At 40.9% G+C, this 18,941-nt stretch overlaps 2 protein-coding genes and 1 long non-coding RNA gene across 5 annotated transcripts in view; 2 read left to right on the forward strand and 1 right to left on the reverse strand.

Annotated features, from left to right (window-relative positions):
• On the forward strand, window positions 1–9,601 carry scrn3 (secernin 3). 2 transcript variants are annotated; one of them, XM_062069910.1, is made up of 8 exons: window positions 1–127; window positions 2,362–2,543; window positions 2,628–2,809; window positions 2,876–3,075; window positions 5,821–6,033; window positions 6,100–6,262; window positions 8,483–8,663; window positions 8,730–9,601. In XM_062069910.1, the coding sequence occupies exons 2-8, from the start codon at window positions 2,388–2,390 to the stop codon at window positions 8,892–8,894; spliced, it is 1,260 nt and encodes a 419-aa protein (XP_061925894.1). In that variant the 5' UTR covers window positions 1–127; window positions 2,362–2,387; the 3' UTR covers window positions 8,895–9,601. The 2 variants fall into 2 exon arrangements, with proteins under 2 accessions (XP_061925894.1, XP_061925895.1); XM_062069911.1 differs by lacking the exon at window positions 1–127 and adding an exon at window positions 171–419.
• The window catches only part of LOC133665394 (uncharacterized), a 707,793-nt gene that overhangs the window by 306,647 nt on the left and 382,205 nt on the right, over window positions 1–18,941 (forward strand). The gene's annotated exons all lie outside the window — the stretch shown is intronic.
• gpr155a (G protein-coupled receptor 155a) overlaps window positions 9,022–18,941 on the reverse strand; it is a 23,415-nt gene continuing 13,495 nt past the window's right edge. For both annotated transcript variants that reach the window (XM_062069909.1, XM_062069908.1), the window contains exons 9-15: window positions 16,624–16,714; window positions 16,358–16,556; window positions 15,665–15,795; window positions 13,678–13,773; window positions 13,539–13,603; window positions 13,218–13,355; window positions 9,022–10,254 (exon numbers count right to left, since the gene is read on the reverse strand). In XM_062069909.1, the coding sequence (XP_061925893.1) occupies window positions 10,059–10,254; window positions 13,218–13,355; window positions 13,539–13,603; window positions 13,678–13,773; window positions 15,665–15,795; window positions 16,358–16,556; window positions 16,624–16,714 (916 nt within the window). In that variant the 3' untranslated portion in view covers window positions 9,022–10,058. The remainder of the gene's footprint in view (window positions 10,255–13,217; window positions 13,356–13,538; window positions 13,604–13,677; window positions 13,774–15,664; window positions 15,796–16,357; window positions 16,557–16,623; window positions 16,715–18,941) is intronic.

An 18,941-nucleotide genomic window follows, 5' to 3' on the forward strand; every position in this document is an offset into this window, starting at 1 on the left:
CGTGTCTGTATGAATAAAGATAAAAATCACCAACATGAAGCAAATGTTTGTCAACGTATTGCAAAAAATAGAGAACGTCAGTCTAGTCACGTGACTGTCGTAAATACATACGCCGTTAAAACGTTCGGTAAGTACTATCAGGTTAAGGTTGTTGTTTCCTGTCGTGTTTATTGTGGCACATTGTTGATAGCTGTGTGGAATATTGCACGACAAATTGTGTTTTAATACTCCACATTGGAGTGATGTGTTTTAATCAATCAACCAATCAATGTTTACTTACATAGCCCTAAATCACGAGTGTCTCAAAGGGCTGCACAAGCCACAACAACATCCTCGGCTCAGATGCCACATCAGGGCAAGAAAAAACTCAACCCAATGGGATAACAATGAGAAACCTTGGAGGGGACCGCAGATGTGGTGTGAGAGTCCAGTCCATAGTGGATCTAACATAATAGTGTGAGAGTCCAGTCCATAGTGGGTCTAACATAATAGTGTGAGAGTCCAGTCCATAGTGGATCTAACATAATAGTGCGAGAGTCCAGTCCATAGTGGATCTAACATAATAGTGCGAGAGTCCAGTCCATAGTGGATCTAACATAATAGTGTGAGAGTCCAGTCCATAGTGGATCCAACATAATAGTGAGGGTCCAGTCCATAGTGGATCTAACATAATAGTGTGAGAGTCCAGTCCATAGTGGATCTAACATAATAGTGTGAGAGTCCAGTCCATAGTGGATCTGGCATAATATTGAGAGTCCAGTCCATAGTGGATCTGGCATAATTTTGTGAGAGTCCAGTCCATAGTGGATCTAACATAATAGTGTGAGAGTCCAGTCAATAGTGCCATCCATCCATCTTCTTCCGCTTATCCGAGGTCGGGTCGCGGGGGCAGCAGCCTAAGCAGGGAAGCCCAGACTCTCCTCTCCCCAGCCACTTCGTCCAGCTCCTCCCGGGGGATCCCGAGGCGTTCCCAGGCCAGCCGGGAGACATAGTCTTCCCAACGTGTCCTGGGTCTTCCCCGTGGCCTCCTACCGGTTGGACGTGCCTGAAACACCTCCCTAGGGAGGCGTTCGGGTGGCATCCTGACCAGATGCCCGAACCACCTCATCTGGCTCCTCTCGATGTGGAGGAGCAGTGGCTTTACTTTGAGCTCCCCCCGGATGACAGAGCTTCTCACCCTATCTCTAAGGGAGAGCCCCGCCACCCGGCGGAGGAAACTCATTTCGGCCGCCTGTACCCGTGATCTTGTCCTTTCGGTCATAACCCAAAGCTCATGACCATAGGTGAGGATGGGAACGTAGATCGACCGGTAAATTGAGAGCTTTGCCTTCCGGCTCAGCTCCTTCTTCACCACAACGGATCGATACAGCGTCCGCATTACTGAAGATGCCGCACCGATCCGCCAGTTGATCTCACGATCCACTTTTCCCTCACTCGTGAACAAGACTCCTAGGTACTTGAACTCCTCCACTTGGGGCAGGGTCTCCTCCCCAACCCGGAGATGGCACTCCACCCTTTTCCGGGCGAGAACCGTGGACTCGGACTTGGAGGTGCTGATTCTCATCCCAGTCGCTTCACACTCGGCTGCGAACCGATCCAGTGAGAGCTGAAGACCCTGGCCAGATGAAGCCATCAGGACCACATCATCTGCAAAAAGCAGAGACCTAATCCTGCAGCCACCAAACCGGATCCCCTCAACGCCTTGACTGCGCCTAGGAATTCTGTCCATAAAAGTTATGAACAGGATCGGTGACAAAGGGTAGCCTTGGCGGAGTCCAACCCTCACTGGAAATGTGTCCGACTTACTGCCGGCAATGCGGACCAAGCTCTGACACTGATCGTACAGGGAGCGGACAGCCACAGTCAGAATAATAGTGTGAGAGTCCAGTCAATAGTGGATCTAACATAATAGTGTGAGAGTCCAGTCCATAGTGGATCTGGCATAATATTGTGAGAGTCCAGTCCATAGTGGATCTAACATAATAGTGAGAGTCCAGTCCGTAGTGGATCTAACATAATAGTGAGAGTCCAGTCCGTAGTGGATCTAACATAATAGTGTGAGAGTCCAGTCCATAGTGGGGCCAGCAGTAGATCATCTTGAGTGGGGACAGGTGCACTGATGAGTGATCCACCCTGGGTCCTGACTTTGGACAGCTAGCGCATCATCTGTGGTCACCGAATCTGTGCCCCCCCTCACCACGAAGGAGAGGGGGGCAGAGCAGAAAAGAAACGTCAGATCAACTGGTCTAAAAGGGGGGTCTATTTCAAGGCTAGAGTATACAAATGAGTTTTAAGATGGGACTTAAATGCTTCTTTTACATTTTATTCATGTTATGTTAAATCTGCCCCTGTCCAAATTAGTTGTTGGCTCCTGATGATGATCCACCATGCAGCCATCTTCTTGTGACACCTTTGTGGCTCTGCCCCCCTCCACGGAGGGACACCGCATCGTTTTTGGAAAGAACTCTGACCGACCACAGGATGAAGTCCAGGAGGTGGTTTATTCCCCGGCCTCAGACTATGAAGAGGGGTCAAAGGTTGAGGTGTGTGACACATGCATTAACCCCAGATTTTGCACATTGTAACTGGTTTGCTAACTGGTTTCCCCAACCTGTCCTGGTGGAAAGTGTACTTACATCGAGATAGAGCAAGTTCCCCACACATTTGCAGTGGTTTTGAGCAGACCGGCGTGGTTGTGGGGCGCAGAAATGGGCGCCAATGAGCACCAAGTGTGTATTGGGAATGAGGCGGTGTGGGGGAGAGAGAATGCCGATGCAGAGGAGGCTCTTCTTGGAATGGATCTTGTCAGGTAAAACTCAACTATCACTACTCTTTCGTAGTAGTGTAGGGCTAACACCACACCTGCTTCTTCTAGGCTTGCACTTGAGAGGGCGGACACGGCGGTGAAATCAGTGCATGTCATAGCTGAGCTGCTGGAGAAACATGGCCAAGGTGGATGCTGCTTGGAAGAAGACTGTGGTTTCACCTACCACAACAGCTTCCTCATCTCAGACAGGAAAGAGGCTTGGGTGCTGGAGACCTCCGGGAAGCACTGGGCTGCAGAGAGAGTGGAAGGTACAGAGGAACAATTTCATATGGTTTTTAGTCTTTACTACTATGACAAGTCACAATGATACGTTTCTGTGTGTAGATATCACCTTTGACCGCAAAAATAGCACTAAATCACTTAAACACGCACATTAATTTTAGAGGATGTCCTTAAAGAAATCAATGGATGGTGCCTCTAAGTAGTAAATTACAAAAATGACTAATATTGTTTTTTAGTATAACATTGAGGAGATAACATGCCAGCATCACAGTTGGGAGATCGTGTGTTTAAGTCTTCATTGGAACATCTCTGCTTGGCTCTGACTCACCCATGACCTGAATGAGGACAAGGACTATAGAAATCAATCAATCAATCAATCAATCAATGTTTATTTATATAGCCCTAAATCACAAGTGTCTAATGTAGAAGATCATTATTAACTGTAATTGTACCACTTACTGTGTTATTAGGTACTATGACACAAAGAGTCAATGCTATTCATATTTTCCATTACAGTTTAATGGAAGATAACTCAATGACTGCAAGCAGACAGGCTCCATTCTCTCTTAAGTGTTATACTTTTTGTGCACTAGAGGGCGAGTTTGTCCAAGGATAAACTAAATGAAACTCTCAAATGTCTGCTTTTAAACCAGGCCTGGGAAATTATTTTACTCGGGGAAGGGCCAAATTTAGAGAAAAAAATGTGTCTGGGGTATACCTATTTTTAGGAACACTAATACAAAACCTCACAATAATGTTTGATTGAAAGCTAAAAAGGTTATGACAGACCGCCTGAAAAAACGGAATGGAATTTTAATTATTTTCTTACTGAATGAGACACCCTGAATGTACATGAAAATAAAGAATGTGGGATTTACAATATTAACTATGAATGATAAAACACTGAATATTGACGACATATGAACGTCACACCCCCTCTCCATCCACATACAAACCCTGTTTCCATATGAGTTGGGAAATTGTGTTAGATGTAAATATAAACAGAATACAATGATTTGCAAATACTTTTCAACCCATATTCAGTTGAATATGCTACAAAGGCAACATATTTGATGTTCAAACTGATAAACATTTTTTTTTTGCAAATAATCATTAACTTTAGAATTTGATGCCAACAACACGTGACAAAGAAGTTAGGAAAGTTGGCAATAAATACTGATAAAGTTGAGGAATGCTCATCAAACACTTATTTGGAACATCCCACAGGTGAACAGGCAAATTGGGAACAGGTGGGTGCCATGATTGAGTATAAAATGCTCCATAAAATGCTCAGTCATTCACAAACAAGGATGGGGCGAGGGTCACCACATTGTCAACAAATGCGTGAGCAAATTGTTGAACAGTTTAAAAAAAACCTTTCTCAACCAGCTATTGCAAGGAATTTAGGGATTTCACCATCTACGGTCCGTAATATCATCAAAGGGTTCAGAGAATCTGGAGAAATCACTGCACCTAAGCAGCTAAGCCCGTGACCTTCGATCCCTCAGGCTGTACTGCATCAACAAGCGACATCAGTGTGTAAAGGATATCACCAAATGGGCTCAGGAACACTTCAGAAACCCATTGTCAGTAACTACAGTTGGTCGCTACATCTGTAAGTGCAAGTTAAAACTCTCCTATGCAAGGCGAAAACCGTTAATCAACAACACCCAGAAACGCCGTAGGCTTCGCTGGGCCTGAGCTCATCTAAGATGGACTGATACAAAGTGGAAAAGTGTTCTGTGGTCTGACGAGTCCACATTTCAAATTGGTTTTGGAAACTGTGGACGTTGTGTCCTCCGGACCAAAGAGGAAAATAACCATCCGGATTGTTATAGGCGCAAAGTTGAAAAGCCAGCATCTGTGATGGTATGGGGGTGTATTAGTGCCCAAGACATGGGTAACTTACACATCTGTGAAGGCGCCATTAATGCTGAAAGGTACATACAGGTTTTGGAGCAACCTATGTTGCCATCCAAGCAACATTACCATGGACGCCCCTGCTTATTTCAGCAAGAAAATGCCAAGCCACGTGTTACATCAACGTGGGTTCATCGTAAAAGAGTGCGGGTACTAGACTGGCCTGCCTGTAGTCCAGACCTGTCTCCCATTGAAAATGTGTGGTGCATTATGAAGCCTAAAATACCACAACGGAGACCCCCGGACTGTTGAACAACTTAAGCTGTACATCAAGCAAGAATGGGAAAGAATTCCACCTGAGAAGCTTCAAAAATGTGTCTCCTCAGTTCCCAAACGTTTACTGAGAGTTGTTAAAAGGAAAGGCCATGTAACACAGTGGTGAACATGCCCTTTCCCAACTACTTTGGCACGTGTTGCAAACATGAAATTCTAAGTTAATTATTATTTGCAAAAAAAAAAAAAAAAGTTTATGAGTTTGAACATCAAATATCTTGTCTTTGTAGTGCATTCAATTGAATATGGGTTGAAAAGGATTTGCAAATCATTGTATTCCGTTTATATTTACATCTAACACAATTTCCCAACTCAAATGGAAACAGGGTTTGTAGTTGTATATCATGCAGATTCCAACCATTTGAAGACTTACGGTCGTTAGAAAACATCACTGCACATCATAATGGCAGCTACACTTTCCATCTTAAAAAGAGCTAAAAACAATTATTTGGGAATGTCTGGCGAGCCAGATTGAAAAGCTTGACTGGCCTTAATTTGCCCAGGTCTGTTTTAAACAAATGATTCTTTCTTCTATCTAATGTGAACGACAGTATGTCATTTGTCCTATTCCTTCATAGGCGGCTATCGCAACATCTCAAACGAGTACAGCATCACAACAAAGATAGACAAAGAGCACCCAGACTTGCGCAGGTATGCACAAAGTAATGGCTGGTGGGATGGAGAGGCTCCGTTCAACTTCGCTGCCGCGTACTCCCACATGAACACGTCCAGAATCGAAGCCTCGGGGAGTCGATACTGTGAAGGGAAGAAGCTGTTGCAAAAGAGCAATGGTAGATCCATTCACATGTTGGTGATCAGTTGACAACATTTATGATGCATGTTTCTTTCTAATAAAGGAAGCATCTCTGCTCAGACAATGATGGACATCCTGAGGGATAAAGAGAGTGGCATAAATATGGAGGGCATGTTCATGACTACAGGCAGCATGGTGTCGGTGGTACCTGTGGATCAGGCTCTTCCAGGGGTTCACTATTTCACAGCTACTCCAGATCCTGAGAGGTACAGCTCCCGAACAATCCAGAACCAGGGCTATATGACTGCCGGCCCGGGAGTGACACCATATCCCGGTTTAGTTTCAAACTTTGGAGAGCAAAAAATATGCAGCAAATTCCTGTTGTATAGAGGGTCCTGGACAGGTTTAAACACATGCATTGACATTTTTACCTAGAACACTGAAGTCCAAACTTGTGATTTACATAACGGAGGCATATCTCAAGGCACCCCTTTAAAGTCCTCTCCTTTTTGGCAATTATTTTCCATAAAGCTGTTGCTGTAGATGCCGCCAGTAGTCACATTATTTAGTTATAGTACTGGTGTTGTCTCTTTTTTATCATTTGGGCTATTTAACTGGTGGCCGCCCCCGAGTTCAGTTAAAAAAACTGCGCAAGACTCTTGGGAGGGAAATGAGGGGGGAGACGTGGTGCAGTTTGGAGAGTGGCCGTGCCAGCAACCTGAGGGTTCCTGGTTCAATCCCCACCTTCTACCAACCTTGTCACATCCGTTGTGTCCTTGAGCAAGACACTTCACCCTTGCTCCTGATGGGTGGTGGCTAGGGCCCTGCATGGCAGCTCCCGCCATCAGTGTGTGAATGTGTGTGTGAATGGGTGAATGTGGAAATAGTGTCAAAGCGCTTTGAGTACCTTGAAGGTAGAAAAGCGCTATACAAGTATAACCCATTTCAGTGTTTCCCATAAACTGCCAAGATACCTGTGGCGGTGGGGGCGTGGCTACGGGCGTGGTCACCATGACATCGAGTAATTTGCATAATTTACTACAATGATTTGATTTTCTCTAAAAAGGCTCAAAAAATGTATACTTACTAATTAATAATAACAGTTTTGTTTTAAACGTCCATCCATCCATCCATCCATCCATCCATTTTACAATATAATTACAAGACTTTATGTACATATTTATATACAGATTTGAACAATAAGTTATTCACTGAAATATATTTATTAATTGTGGTTCTTACAAAAAATATATCTTATAAAATATAAAAGCTAAAATGTCTCAAAGCTCTGCCCCTTTAATTAGTGCATACTAAATAATTTAACTTTAGCCTACTACTACAACCATATTATTTACCAGCAACATAAAGTGAAACAGAGGCAGAGGTGTCCTGCCACAGTCAGTAACAAATAAATAAACAGAAAACAGTAGTGGCGGTAGATAGACACAGGGCCTCATCAAACATCTGATCCACTGAACAAAGAGCTCCAAAAATCTTGAACTTTAGACTGCCATCAGTTTTACTCCCTACACTTAACCATGTGTTTCCTACTGCCTGCAGACTTTGCACCCTTTGTTATATACACATGTTGTGTTTCTATTATAAATACATTTAATAAAGTCAAATACAAATAAGGCAACAAGAGAAGTATCCTACACTTCTCTTTTGTAAAGTAAATCCGAACAGCCGATATGGGCATCTACATCAACTTTATGATTTGCCCGAGAAGCTGGAGAGGACAAAAAAAAATATATATATATATATTTTTTTTTTTAAATTTGTGGCGGACGTAATTCTTTCGTGGCGGGCCGCCACAAATAAATGAATGTGTGGGAAACCCTGCATTTACCATTTATAGATGATCTTTGATTAGCTTTTTTGTAGAAGGTCCCTAAAAACATCAGTAACTCCGACAAAAATGAATAGACCAAAATCAAACGTCTACTGTGGAGGACGTTAGTTTTCCAGAGTATACAAAATAAGACTTTAGTGAAGAGAGAAGTCCGCCCATTGTCCGACTCCTTAGCTTTCTGGACATAGGCCTCTCAAAACAATTTAGTTGAATATTCCTGATCTTAACTCTTCATTGTCATGTCTACCCATAATGAGAAAGCCTGGTTCATACATTTAAAATCACTTAACAGGAAGTAGCACACAAACAAGAGTGCCGCCCTGAGATCGGTAGGTTGTGAGTTCAAACCCCGGCCGAGTCATACCAAAGACTGAGCCATTACCTCCCTGCTTGGCACTCAGCATCAAGGGTTGGAATTGGGGGTTAAATCACCAAAAATGATTCCCGGGCGCGGCCACCACTGCTGCTCACTGCTCCCCTCACCTTCCAGGGGGTGATCAAGGGTGATGGGTCAAATGCAGACAATAATTTCGCCACACCTAGTGTGTGTGTGACAATCATTGGTACTTTAACTTAACTTTTAACTTAAACAAAGCGATGCAGATGAGGTAGTAACTTTCTCTTTGTTCACTAGGTCTGTGTTCAAACCATTCATCTTTCTGCAAAACATTGGGGAGCTAAAGGAGACCACATCTCCCAGTTACGGCCCAGATGACCCAGTAAAAAGGAAGCCGCGTTTCCGGAGCAAGCCTGACCGAAAGCATGGGCTGTTTGGCAAACACGAGGTGGTGGCTGCCATCATTGACACACACAAGGTGAAACAAATACATCCTCCTTTCATCAGTTTGACACTTCAAACTCGTTGTCGTTATTCCCCATAGGAGCGAGGAGAGAGGATCGTGCACAACATGAGGAAGTTAGAATGTGACAGGATGAAACAGATGGAAGAGATTCTTTGTCGCGGTGTTAAGCAGCCGGACATTTTGTCAGATGTGTTTTCCAGTTCTGTGAAGGACGAGATGGAGCTGTACAGCAAAAAGTTCTAACTCAATTAGGACACAGTGCAAGTCTCTCTTGTTACAACACATCCGCTTGAGCATAGAAGATTAAATAAATGGTACAATCTACATGATATATACTGCTAAATCAGAAAAGATAACAAAATACATTAACTGCAGCTGTAAGGTTTATTTAGAACAATCTATAAATACACAACACTTTACAAAATGTGTCACACGTGCATGACAATTATTTTATTAAAGAGTCATATTCAACACTTGCTTAAACAAATTCACAATAAAAACAAACCATAGTTTCCCTGTAATTAAATTCACCTGAGAGAAGATGTAATGTGTACAGTATGTGCAACATATCATATTCAGAGCCTTAATGGTGTTTTTTTAAGTTAAACTAATTACATTTTGCTTGTTTGGCAATAAAAGCATGTGCTAATGTATCCCTTATAAACCATCAACACTGTTTGCATCATATTTGTATTCACCATGGTAACAATGCTTGTGTCTTCATGCTACAAACAAGTAAAACACTCATAATATAAACTGAATGAACACAAAATTCAAATAGATACAAAACAACCTGCATCTATTCACTCACATATTGACATCAAATAAGAACATTCAAGTGCATGTGTTGACTGGAAGATGAAAAGTTGTCAATGCTATCATTTTAAAACTGACCTATGTATTGACCATCAGTTCATGAGGTGATTAAATGTCACAAGTGACTAAATTAGGCATTTTTGTATTGTGTCTTATTGCCAAATAATTACTTAATGTGTTCATGCCCTATGGTGGTTGGTTATTGTGGTTTGTACTTTATCAGCTCAGTCTGTTATTAATTTGCCTCTCAAATGGTACAAACTAAACATTAGTATCTTTTCTACAGGGAGAATTGCGGCACAGCTATTGTATTGGTTACAGTAGTTCAGTTTAATGGCATGACTGGTGAGTATATTTTCCACCTGTGATCCAATGTATGTCATTTGCCTTTCTAACAAACACGCGAGTCAACTTAAGTACGATCTCTTCCAGAGTGCATTAGGACAACTGTCAATGTTGTCGGAGCTCTCAAATCGAGCTGAGCTAACTAACGTGGTTTCATGCATTACTGCATGCCCTTTGTCAAGCACGTGTGTGTGAAATAGCAATCTTTACACTGTGCTAAAATTAAAGTGATCACTGCGTGACAGTTTAAGTCACAAAGGAGTAAAAAAGCAGACCATCTTGGAAGGCATATTCCTGCTCCATGTGCTGGAGAATGCCGCCCTGCTGCAAGCGTGTGCCGTAGAGTAAGGCCTCACCTTGATCCTGAGCTAAGCCCGCCTGTTGAAGCCACTCCACAAGTTCACAGCCAAGGAAACAGTCCACCGTTGTCCTCATTCCACACCTGACAAGTCACAGGAAACACTTGAATTAACACTCTTTCCCTGAAATTACTGTCCAGGACATTTTCAGTCGCAACAGAGACGAGTTACCGTGTCACACACTAGAACATTACCCCACCCACCTCATTCTTGGGAAGTGTTCTTTTTACCTATGGTGTTTATTACTCAGACATTTGATGTGCCGTCTATGGCTGTAAGTTATACATGAAAAACTATGCATACACACACCCGTAGATTACAGACATGCAGACCAGTATTACAGTCGCACGTTTTGTTGAGGCGTTAAATCGCTAAATCCAGCGACAGTTAATTAAAAGACATATTGTGGAATTACAGAACTGCTTTTTTTTTTATTGATTGAAACTTATTAGTAGATTGCACCGTACAGTACATATTCCGTACAATTGACCACTAAATGGTAACACCCGAATAAGTTTTTCAACTTGTTTAAGTCGGGGTCCAGGTTAATCAATTCATGGTACAAATATATACTATCATCATAATACAGTCATCACACAAGTTAATCATCAGAGTATATACATTGAATTATTTACAATCCGGGGGGTGGCATGTGGAGGGGGTTGGGTTGATATCAGCATATTTCAGTTATCAACAATTATATCATCTGAGAAACGGACATTGTAACAGTGTAGGTCTGACTTCGTAGGATATGTACAGCGAGCAGTGAACATAGTGAGCTCAGAAAGCATAAGAACAAGTATATACATTTGATTATTCACATTTTATTATTTACAATCCGGGGAGGTGGGATGTGGTGGGGGGAGGTGGTTAGGCTAGGGTTGTAGCTGCCTGGAGGTGTTCTTTTAGTGCGGTTTTGAAGGAGGATAGAGATGCACTTTCTTTTACACCTGTTGGGAGTGCATTCCATATTGATGTGGCATAGAAGGAGAATGAGTTAAGACCTTTGTTAGATCGGAATCTGGGTTTAACGTGGTTTGTGGAGCTACCCCTGGTGTTGTGGTTATGGCGGTCATTTACGTTATGGAAGTAGTTTGACATGTACTTCGGTATCAGGGAATTTTATAGACTAGGCTCAGTGCAAGTTGTTTTACTCTGTCCTCCACCCTGAGCCAGCCCACTTTGGAGAAGTGGGTAGGAGTGAGGTGTGATCTGGGGTGGAGGTCTAGAAGTAATCTGACTAGCTTGTTCTGGGATGTTTGGAGTCTAGATTTGAGGGTTTTAGAGGTGCTGGGGTACCAGGAGGTGCATGCGTAGTCGAAAAAGGGTTGAACGAGAGTTCCCGCTAGAATCTTCATGGTGCTTTTGTTGACCAGAGAGGAGATACTGTTGAGAAATCTTGTTCGTTGGTTGACCTTTTTGATGACCTTGGTTGCCATTTTATCACAGGAAAGATTAGCCTCTAGAATGGAACCTAGATAGGTGACCTCATCTTTCCTGGTGATAACAATGTCACCCACTTTAATAGTGACGTCACTGACTTTCATAAGGTCGGTATAGCTCGGTTGGTAGAGCGGCCGTGCCAGCAACTTGAGGGTTGCAGGTTCGATCCCCGCTTCCGCCATCCTAGTCACTGCCGTTGTGTCCTTGGGCAAGACACTTTACCCACCTGCTCCCAGTGCCACCCACACTGGTTTAAATGTAACTTAGATATTGGGTTTCACTATGTAAAGCGCTTTGAGTCACTTGAGAAAAAGCGCTATATAAATGTAATTCACTTCACTTCACATTTGGGACCCAAATAGGATGGATGCTCTAAGTGGAAATGCAAATTTGATTGATTGGTAGTGCCACATGGGCACTGTGCTTTCATGTTGCCCAGAAAATAAGGCGACAACACATTCATGTCATAACTTTGAACCGGTGTGCAATCTCCCAAAGAAAAAGAGGATAAATAATTTTCCCGGATAACAACCATTTTACAGATATTTCAAGTTTTTTCCCTAATTTTGCATCTGTTTTCCATGACTAGAGAATTGTTGTATCGTTTTTCAGGTGGGTGGGTGGGTACCCTGATAAAAAACCTGCCACTTTTTTATAAGCACTCTTTTCACCACGTAGTAAATCTTTTAAAATTTGGTTAAGTTGGTACAGTGTACATCACACTACTGTACGTTTTGACACCCTGGTATAGGCATACCCACTACAATGGCAGTGGGATTGCGCTAAAGTTAAAAGTTAAAGTCCCAAAGATTGTCACACACACACTAGGTGTGGTGAAATTTCTCCTCTGCATTTGACCCATCCCCATGTTCACCCCCTGGGGGGCCGAGGGGAGCAGTGAGCAGCAGCAGCGTGCGCGGTAATTATTTTTGTGATTTAACCCATTTTTTGTAGTCTTTGGTACGACTCGGCCGGGGTTTGAACTCACGACCTCCCAGTCTCAGGGCGGACACTCTAACCACCAGGACACTGAGCCGGTAAGGGAAGATCGGCTTCCCCTAAAATGTCCAGAAAATAAGTGGTCAAGTAAGTACTTTTGTAATTATGTTTCATTGACTATACTGTGTATGCAGTAGAATGTGTTCAACTTTTGTTCAGAATCGGCTACTTTCAAGACAGCTGACGCAACTTTTTTCGCGTTCATTGTGGTAGCATCGTAATGCTTTAAACAGTGTTGAAGCAGAGTGTCCATTGACTTCAAAAGGGGAGCACAGGGTGGGTTGTTCCACTCTATGTCCTGCATATCGGATGAGCAGTGTCTCTAGAAGTGTATGGAAAGTGGGCTTGGCCCGGACGCTAAGCTTCAGCATGATGATTGAATGTCTGAAGCGGAATCCCTTTTTTAATCACAGAAAAATGAATGAATAAGCGATCTTGAAATATAAACCACTGCCACAGCATTTCTAACGTTTCATTTCGTTGGTGCGAGTTAATCTTACATTCTTCTAAGTGATGTTTTCTTTTTAAATTCTCGCATTGAGACATGGGGAGAAAAACCTCCAAATCATGCAAGTTAGAGAATGATGGCTGGCAGTAGACTCACCTTCTCTTTCTGACAATGTCATGAAAACACTTGACTTTATGGTATTTGACAAAGTCAGTGCAGGTCATTCTGACCTCCTCGGGTAAATCACTTCGTGTTTGCTCTCCTTGCTTCTTTCCATACCACAGCAGGTGCAACCTGAATCCCAGGTGAGTACAATGTCAACATACAGATACACGTCTTGTTTAGGTTATCTACAGTAGCTCGGCTGAATTAGGAAAGAAGGTGGACTGCATGCTGAACTGGCAATCATCTGTAACATCATTCTAAATGAGGCCAATGATTGATGCACAAACCAATAGTTAATTGCATGTCTCTTACCTCTTCCGAAACGGCAGGATAATCAAATGTTTGTCCAGTCCAAAGAGTGCAAAGGAGAGAAAACCCTGCAAACACACAGTCACGTCATGTCCTCGTATGATGTGATAGTGTGTATTCACAGTATGGGAAGTACACTGACCTGCCCGTAATTAGCAGCTGCACAGAAGAATTGCAGCTCCACGTAAAGTCTGCCCGTATGTTTGTGAAAGAGCAACCACACACAGCTACACAAGTTCTGTCACAATAGATCATAGAAGAAGATACTCAAGGAGTGACAAGGGACACATATACAGTAAGATTATTGATGCTTTTAAATATACCTAAATACATCTAAACACATCATATTTGGACTTGTCGTTACAAATAAGTACAGTAGGTGGCAGTCTACATAGGCAGTCTCTCTCTCATAAATAAATATATATAAATAAATAAATATACCAGTGTATACACACATATATATATATATATATATATATATATACATATATATATATATATATATATATATATATATATATATATATATATATATATATATATATATATATATATCAGGGGTCACCAACGCGGTGCCCACGGGCACCAGGTAGCCCGTAAGGACCAGATGAGTAGCCCGCTGGCCTGTTCTAAAAATAGCTCAAATAGCAGCACTTACCAGTGAGCTGCCTCTATTTTTTAAATTGTATTTATTTACTAGCAAGCTGGTCTCGCTTTGCCTGACATTTTTAATTCTAAGAGAGACAAAACTCAAATAGAATTTGAAAATCCAAGAAAATATTTTAAAGACTTGGTCTTCACTTGTTTAAATAAATTCATTAATTGTTTTACTTTGCTTCTTATAACTTTCAGAAAGACAATTTTAGAGAAAAAAATACAACCCTAAAAAAGATTTTAGGATTTTTAAACACATATACCTTTTTACCTTTTAAATTCCTTCCTCTTCTTTCCTGACAATTTAAATCAATGTTCAAGTAAATTTATTTTTTTTATTGTAAAGAATAATAAATAAATTTTAATTTAATTCTTCATTTTAGCTTCTGTTTTTTCGACGAAGAAGATTTGTGAAATATTTCTTCAAACTTATTATGATTAAAATTCAAAAAAATTATTCTGGCAAATCTACAAAATCTGTAGAATCAAATTTAAATCTTATTTCAAAGTCTTTTGAATTTCTTTTAAAATTTTTGTTCTGGAAAATCTAGAAGAAATAATGATTTGTCTTTGTTAGAAATATAGCTTGGTCCAATTTGTTATCTATTCTAACAAAGTGTAGATTTGATTTGAACCTATTTAAAACATGTCATCAAGATTCTAAAATTAATCTTAATCAGGAAAAATTACTAATGATGTTCCATAAATTAATTTTTTTAATTTTTTCAAAAAGATTCGAATTAGCTAGTTTTTCTCTTCTTTTTTTCGGTTGAATTTTGAATTTTAAAGAGTCGAAATTGAAGATAAACTATGTTTCAAAATTTAATTGTCATTTTTTCGTGTTTTCTCCTCTTTTAAACCGTTCAATTAAGAGTAAATATCATTAATTATTAATAATAACATAGAGTTAAAGGTAAATTGAGCAAATTGGTTATTTCTGGCAATTTATTTAATGATAATGGTTGTACTTGTATAGCGCTTTTCTACCCCTTTTTAAGGAGCCCAAAGCGCTTTGACAGTATTTCCACTTTCACCCATTCACACACTGATGGTGGGAGCTCCCATGCAAGGCGCTAACCAGGACCCATCAGGAGCAAGGGTGAAGTGTCTTGCCCAAGGACACAACGGACGTGACTAGGATGGTAGAAGGTGGGGATTGAACCAGTAACCCTCAGATTGCTGGCACGGCCACTCTCCCAACTTCGCCACGCCGTCCCCATTTAAGTGTGTATCAAACTGGTAGCCCTTCGCATTAATCAGTACCCAAGAAGTAGCTCTTGGTTTCAAAAAGGTTGGTGACCCCTGATATATATAGATATATATACACACACACACACACACACACACATATACAACATAATTAGAAATCAACATTGGATCCTTGTGTTTGTATGGAAATTACCTAAAAACGTGTGTGATGCGTTAGTCATGATAATGCGAGCACTGCGTGTGAGAACATGATGGTGCTTACTCACTGCTAGCAAGCTGACACCCAGAAACAAACATAAGAGCACGTGACGGGCCACTTGTTTATGTTCATTTTGATGCTGCTCGTCCACTCTAAAGACAAGGCAGGTCGTTGACTCACTGCTATTCTCATTTTGACCTGAGGAGGCAGCAGAAAACATCAATATTATATGACTGATCATAGTTCTAACTTGAAGGATTTTGTTGCTGAACATGTTATAATCACTCCATTTATTATGTGCTAAGGTTTGGGGCAATTGGTTTAATAGTTGGTTGCTCAATACATGTGATGTGGTTCATGTTGGTGCTGATGATCATGTCAAGCATGGGCTGGGGCGGTGCACAGTCACACATGTGGCACGCTGATAAAGTGACAACCATTTATTATCGAGGAAGTGGTGAACAGTAAAGAAGATATCATGAACGTGTCAATGATCACGATGTTATTTTTTTCTTTGTTGTACAGCACTTTGTGTTTTCCACTTGCCTGTCTATGAAAAGTACTACAGAAAAAAAGGTTGATTTAATTTGATATGATATAAGTATAATGTCAAATGCAGAAAATGCAAACTGCAACCATTGAAAATGATGTATCTGTTCTGAAAGTGTGTATAAATACACACTTGTTGTGTTGTTGGTTGCTTTAAATAAACAATGTGTTTGCTTCACAAATTGGTATTGTAAAACTAGCGATTGAGTACCTGTGTTAAGATCTTCTGAACGGGCTTCTGGCTCAAACAAAGACTGGCTGTCCTGTTCAGTTTCAGTCACAAGGTCCTCCACAGATGTGTTATCCCCTCCACTTCTGTCCTTTTGGGCCCAGCTTCCTCTACCCAGAAACAGCAGGGAGCTCCCCCCTAATAGTAAACTAAGCGACAGCACTATTGTGGTGCAGATGATCTGTCAAGCGACATACTTGTAAGAAACTTCAAGAATTGGGCAAAAAATATATTTGCTGCATACCTACCTGTGGTTTGCTGTAAAAGACAGACGAGTCCACGGTGTCAGGCATTTTTTCCCCACAAATAAGTAACACGGCAGTTATGAAGGCAGGGATCCTGGTAATAGAAAGACAGCACACACAATTGAAATTTAAAACAGTAACTGCTGATTTCATAATGCAATGCATGTAAATCAGGGGTGTCAAACTCATTTTAGCTCGGGGGCCACATGGAGAAAAGTCTACTCCCAAGTGGGCCGGACTGGTGAAATCACGGCACGATAACTTAAAAATAAAGACAACTTCAGATGGTTTTCTTTGTTTAAAAATAGAACAAGCACATTCTGAAATTGTACAAATCATAATGATGTTGTTTTTTTTTTTTTACAATTATCTGTTGCGGTTAATAGTATGTATACTTTGTCGTTATTTTGATTTCTGAATAAATTATGTGGTAATGTTCATAAGTCAACTCATTGGTGTTAATTTTCAATACCTTGAAGGTAGAAAAGCGCTATACAAGTATAACCCATTTATCATTATCATTTAATAGGGATGTCCGATAATGGCTTTTTGCCGATATCCGATATTCCGATATTGTCCAACTCTTAATTACCGATACCGATATCAACGATACCGCTATATATACAGTCGTGGAATTAACACATTATTATGCCTAATTTGGACAACCAGGTATGGTGAAGATAAGGTCCTTTTTTTTTTAAATTAAAGACCTACTGAAACCCACTACTACCGACCACGCAGTCTGATAGTTTATATATCAATGATGAAATCTTAACATTGCAACACATGCCAATACGGCCGGGTTAGATTAGTAAAGTGCAATTCTAAATTTCCCGCGAAATATTCTGCTGAAAACGTCTCGATATGATGACGTTTGCGCTTGACGTCACGGATTGTGCAGACATAAAGACACCATTGTGGCCAGCTATTAAGTCGTCTGTTTTCATCGCAAAATTCCACAGTATTCTGGACATCTGTGTTGGTGAATCTTTTGCAATGTGTTTAATGAACAATGAAGACAGCAAAGAAGAAAGCTGTAGGTGGGATCGGTGTATTAGCGGCCGGCTAGAGCAACACAACCAGGAGGACTTTGAGTTGGATAGCAGACGCGCTACCGTGAGTACAGCTTTGGCTTCCAAACATTTGATCGCTTGCCCGTAAGTGCGTGCCGCTATGTGCATGTCACGTACGTAACTTTGGGGAAATATATGTGCTGTATGAACTTTACGGAGGTGAACGGTACTTTGGGCTGTGGGATTGAGTGTGTTGTGCGGGTGTTTGATTTGTATTGGTGGGTTATATGGACGGGAGGGGGGAGGTGTTTGTTATGCGGATTAATTTGTGGCATATTAAATATAAGCCTGGTTGTGTTGTGGCTAATAGAGTATATATATGTCTTGTGTTTATTTACTGTTTTAGTCATTCCCAGCTGAATATCAGGTCCCACCCACCTCTCACAGCATCTTCCCTATCTGAATCGCTTCCACTGCCCTCTAATCCTTCACTCTCACTTTCCTCATCCACAAATCTTTCATCCTTGCTCAAATTAATGGGGTAATCGTCGCTTTCTCGGTCCGAATCGCGCTCGCTGCTGCTGGCCATGGTTGTAAACAATGTGCAAATGTGAGGCGCTCCACAACCTGTGACGTCACGCTACTTCCGGTACAGGCAAGGCTTTTTTTATCAGCGACCAAAAGTTGCAAACTTTATCGTCGATGTTCTCTACTAAATCCTTTCAGCAAAAATATGGCAATATCGCGAAATGATCAAGTATGACACATAGAATGGATCTGCTATCCCCGTTTAAATAAGAAAATTTCATTTCAGTAAGCCTTTAATAAAATAAAATAAGATAAATAAATTAAAAACATTTTCTTGAATAAAAAAAGAAAGTAAAACAATATAAAAACAGTTACATAGAAACTAGTAATTAATGAAAATGAGTGAAATTAACTGTTAAAGGTTAGTACTATTAGTGGACCAGCAGCACGCACAATCATGTGTGCTTACGGACTGTATCCCTTGCAGACTGTATTGTTATATATTGATATATAATGTAGGAACCAGAATATTAATAACAGAAAGAAACAACCCTTTTGTGTGAATGAGTGTAAATGGGGGAGGGAGGTTTTTTGGGTTGGTGTACTAATTGTAAGTGTATCTTATGTTTTTTATGTTGATTTAATAAAAAATAAATAAATTTAATTAAAAAAAAAACGATACCGATAATAAAAAAAAATGATACCGATAATTTCCGATATTATATTTTAAAGCATTTCTCAGGCCGATATTATCGGACATCTCTAATTTTCAATATATCA

This window comes from Entelurus aequoreus, linkage group LG14 (genome assembly GCF_033978785.1).
Source record: "Entelurus aequoreus isolate RoL-2023_Sb linkage group LG14, RoL_Eaeq_v1.1, whole genome shotgun sequence".
Taxonomy (NCBI): Eukaryota; Metazoa; Chordata; class Actinopteri; order Syngnathiformes; family Syngnathidae; genus Entelurus; species Entelurus aequoreus.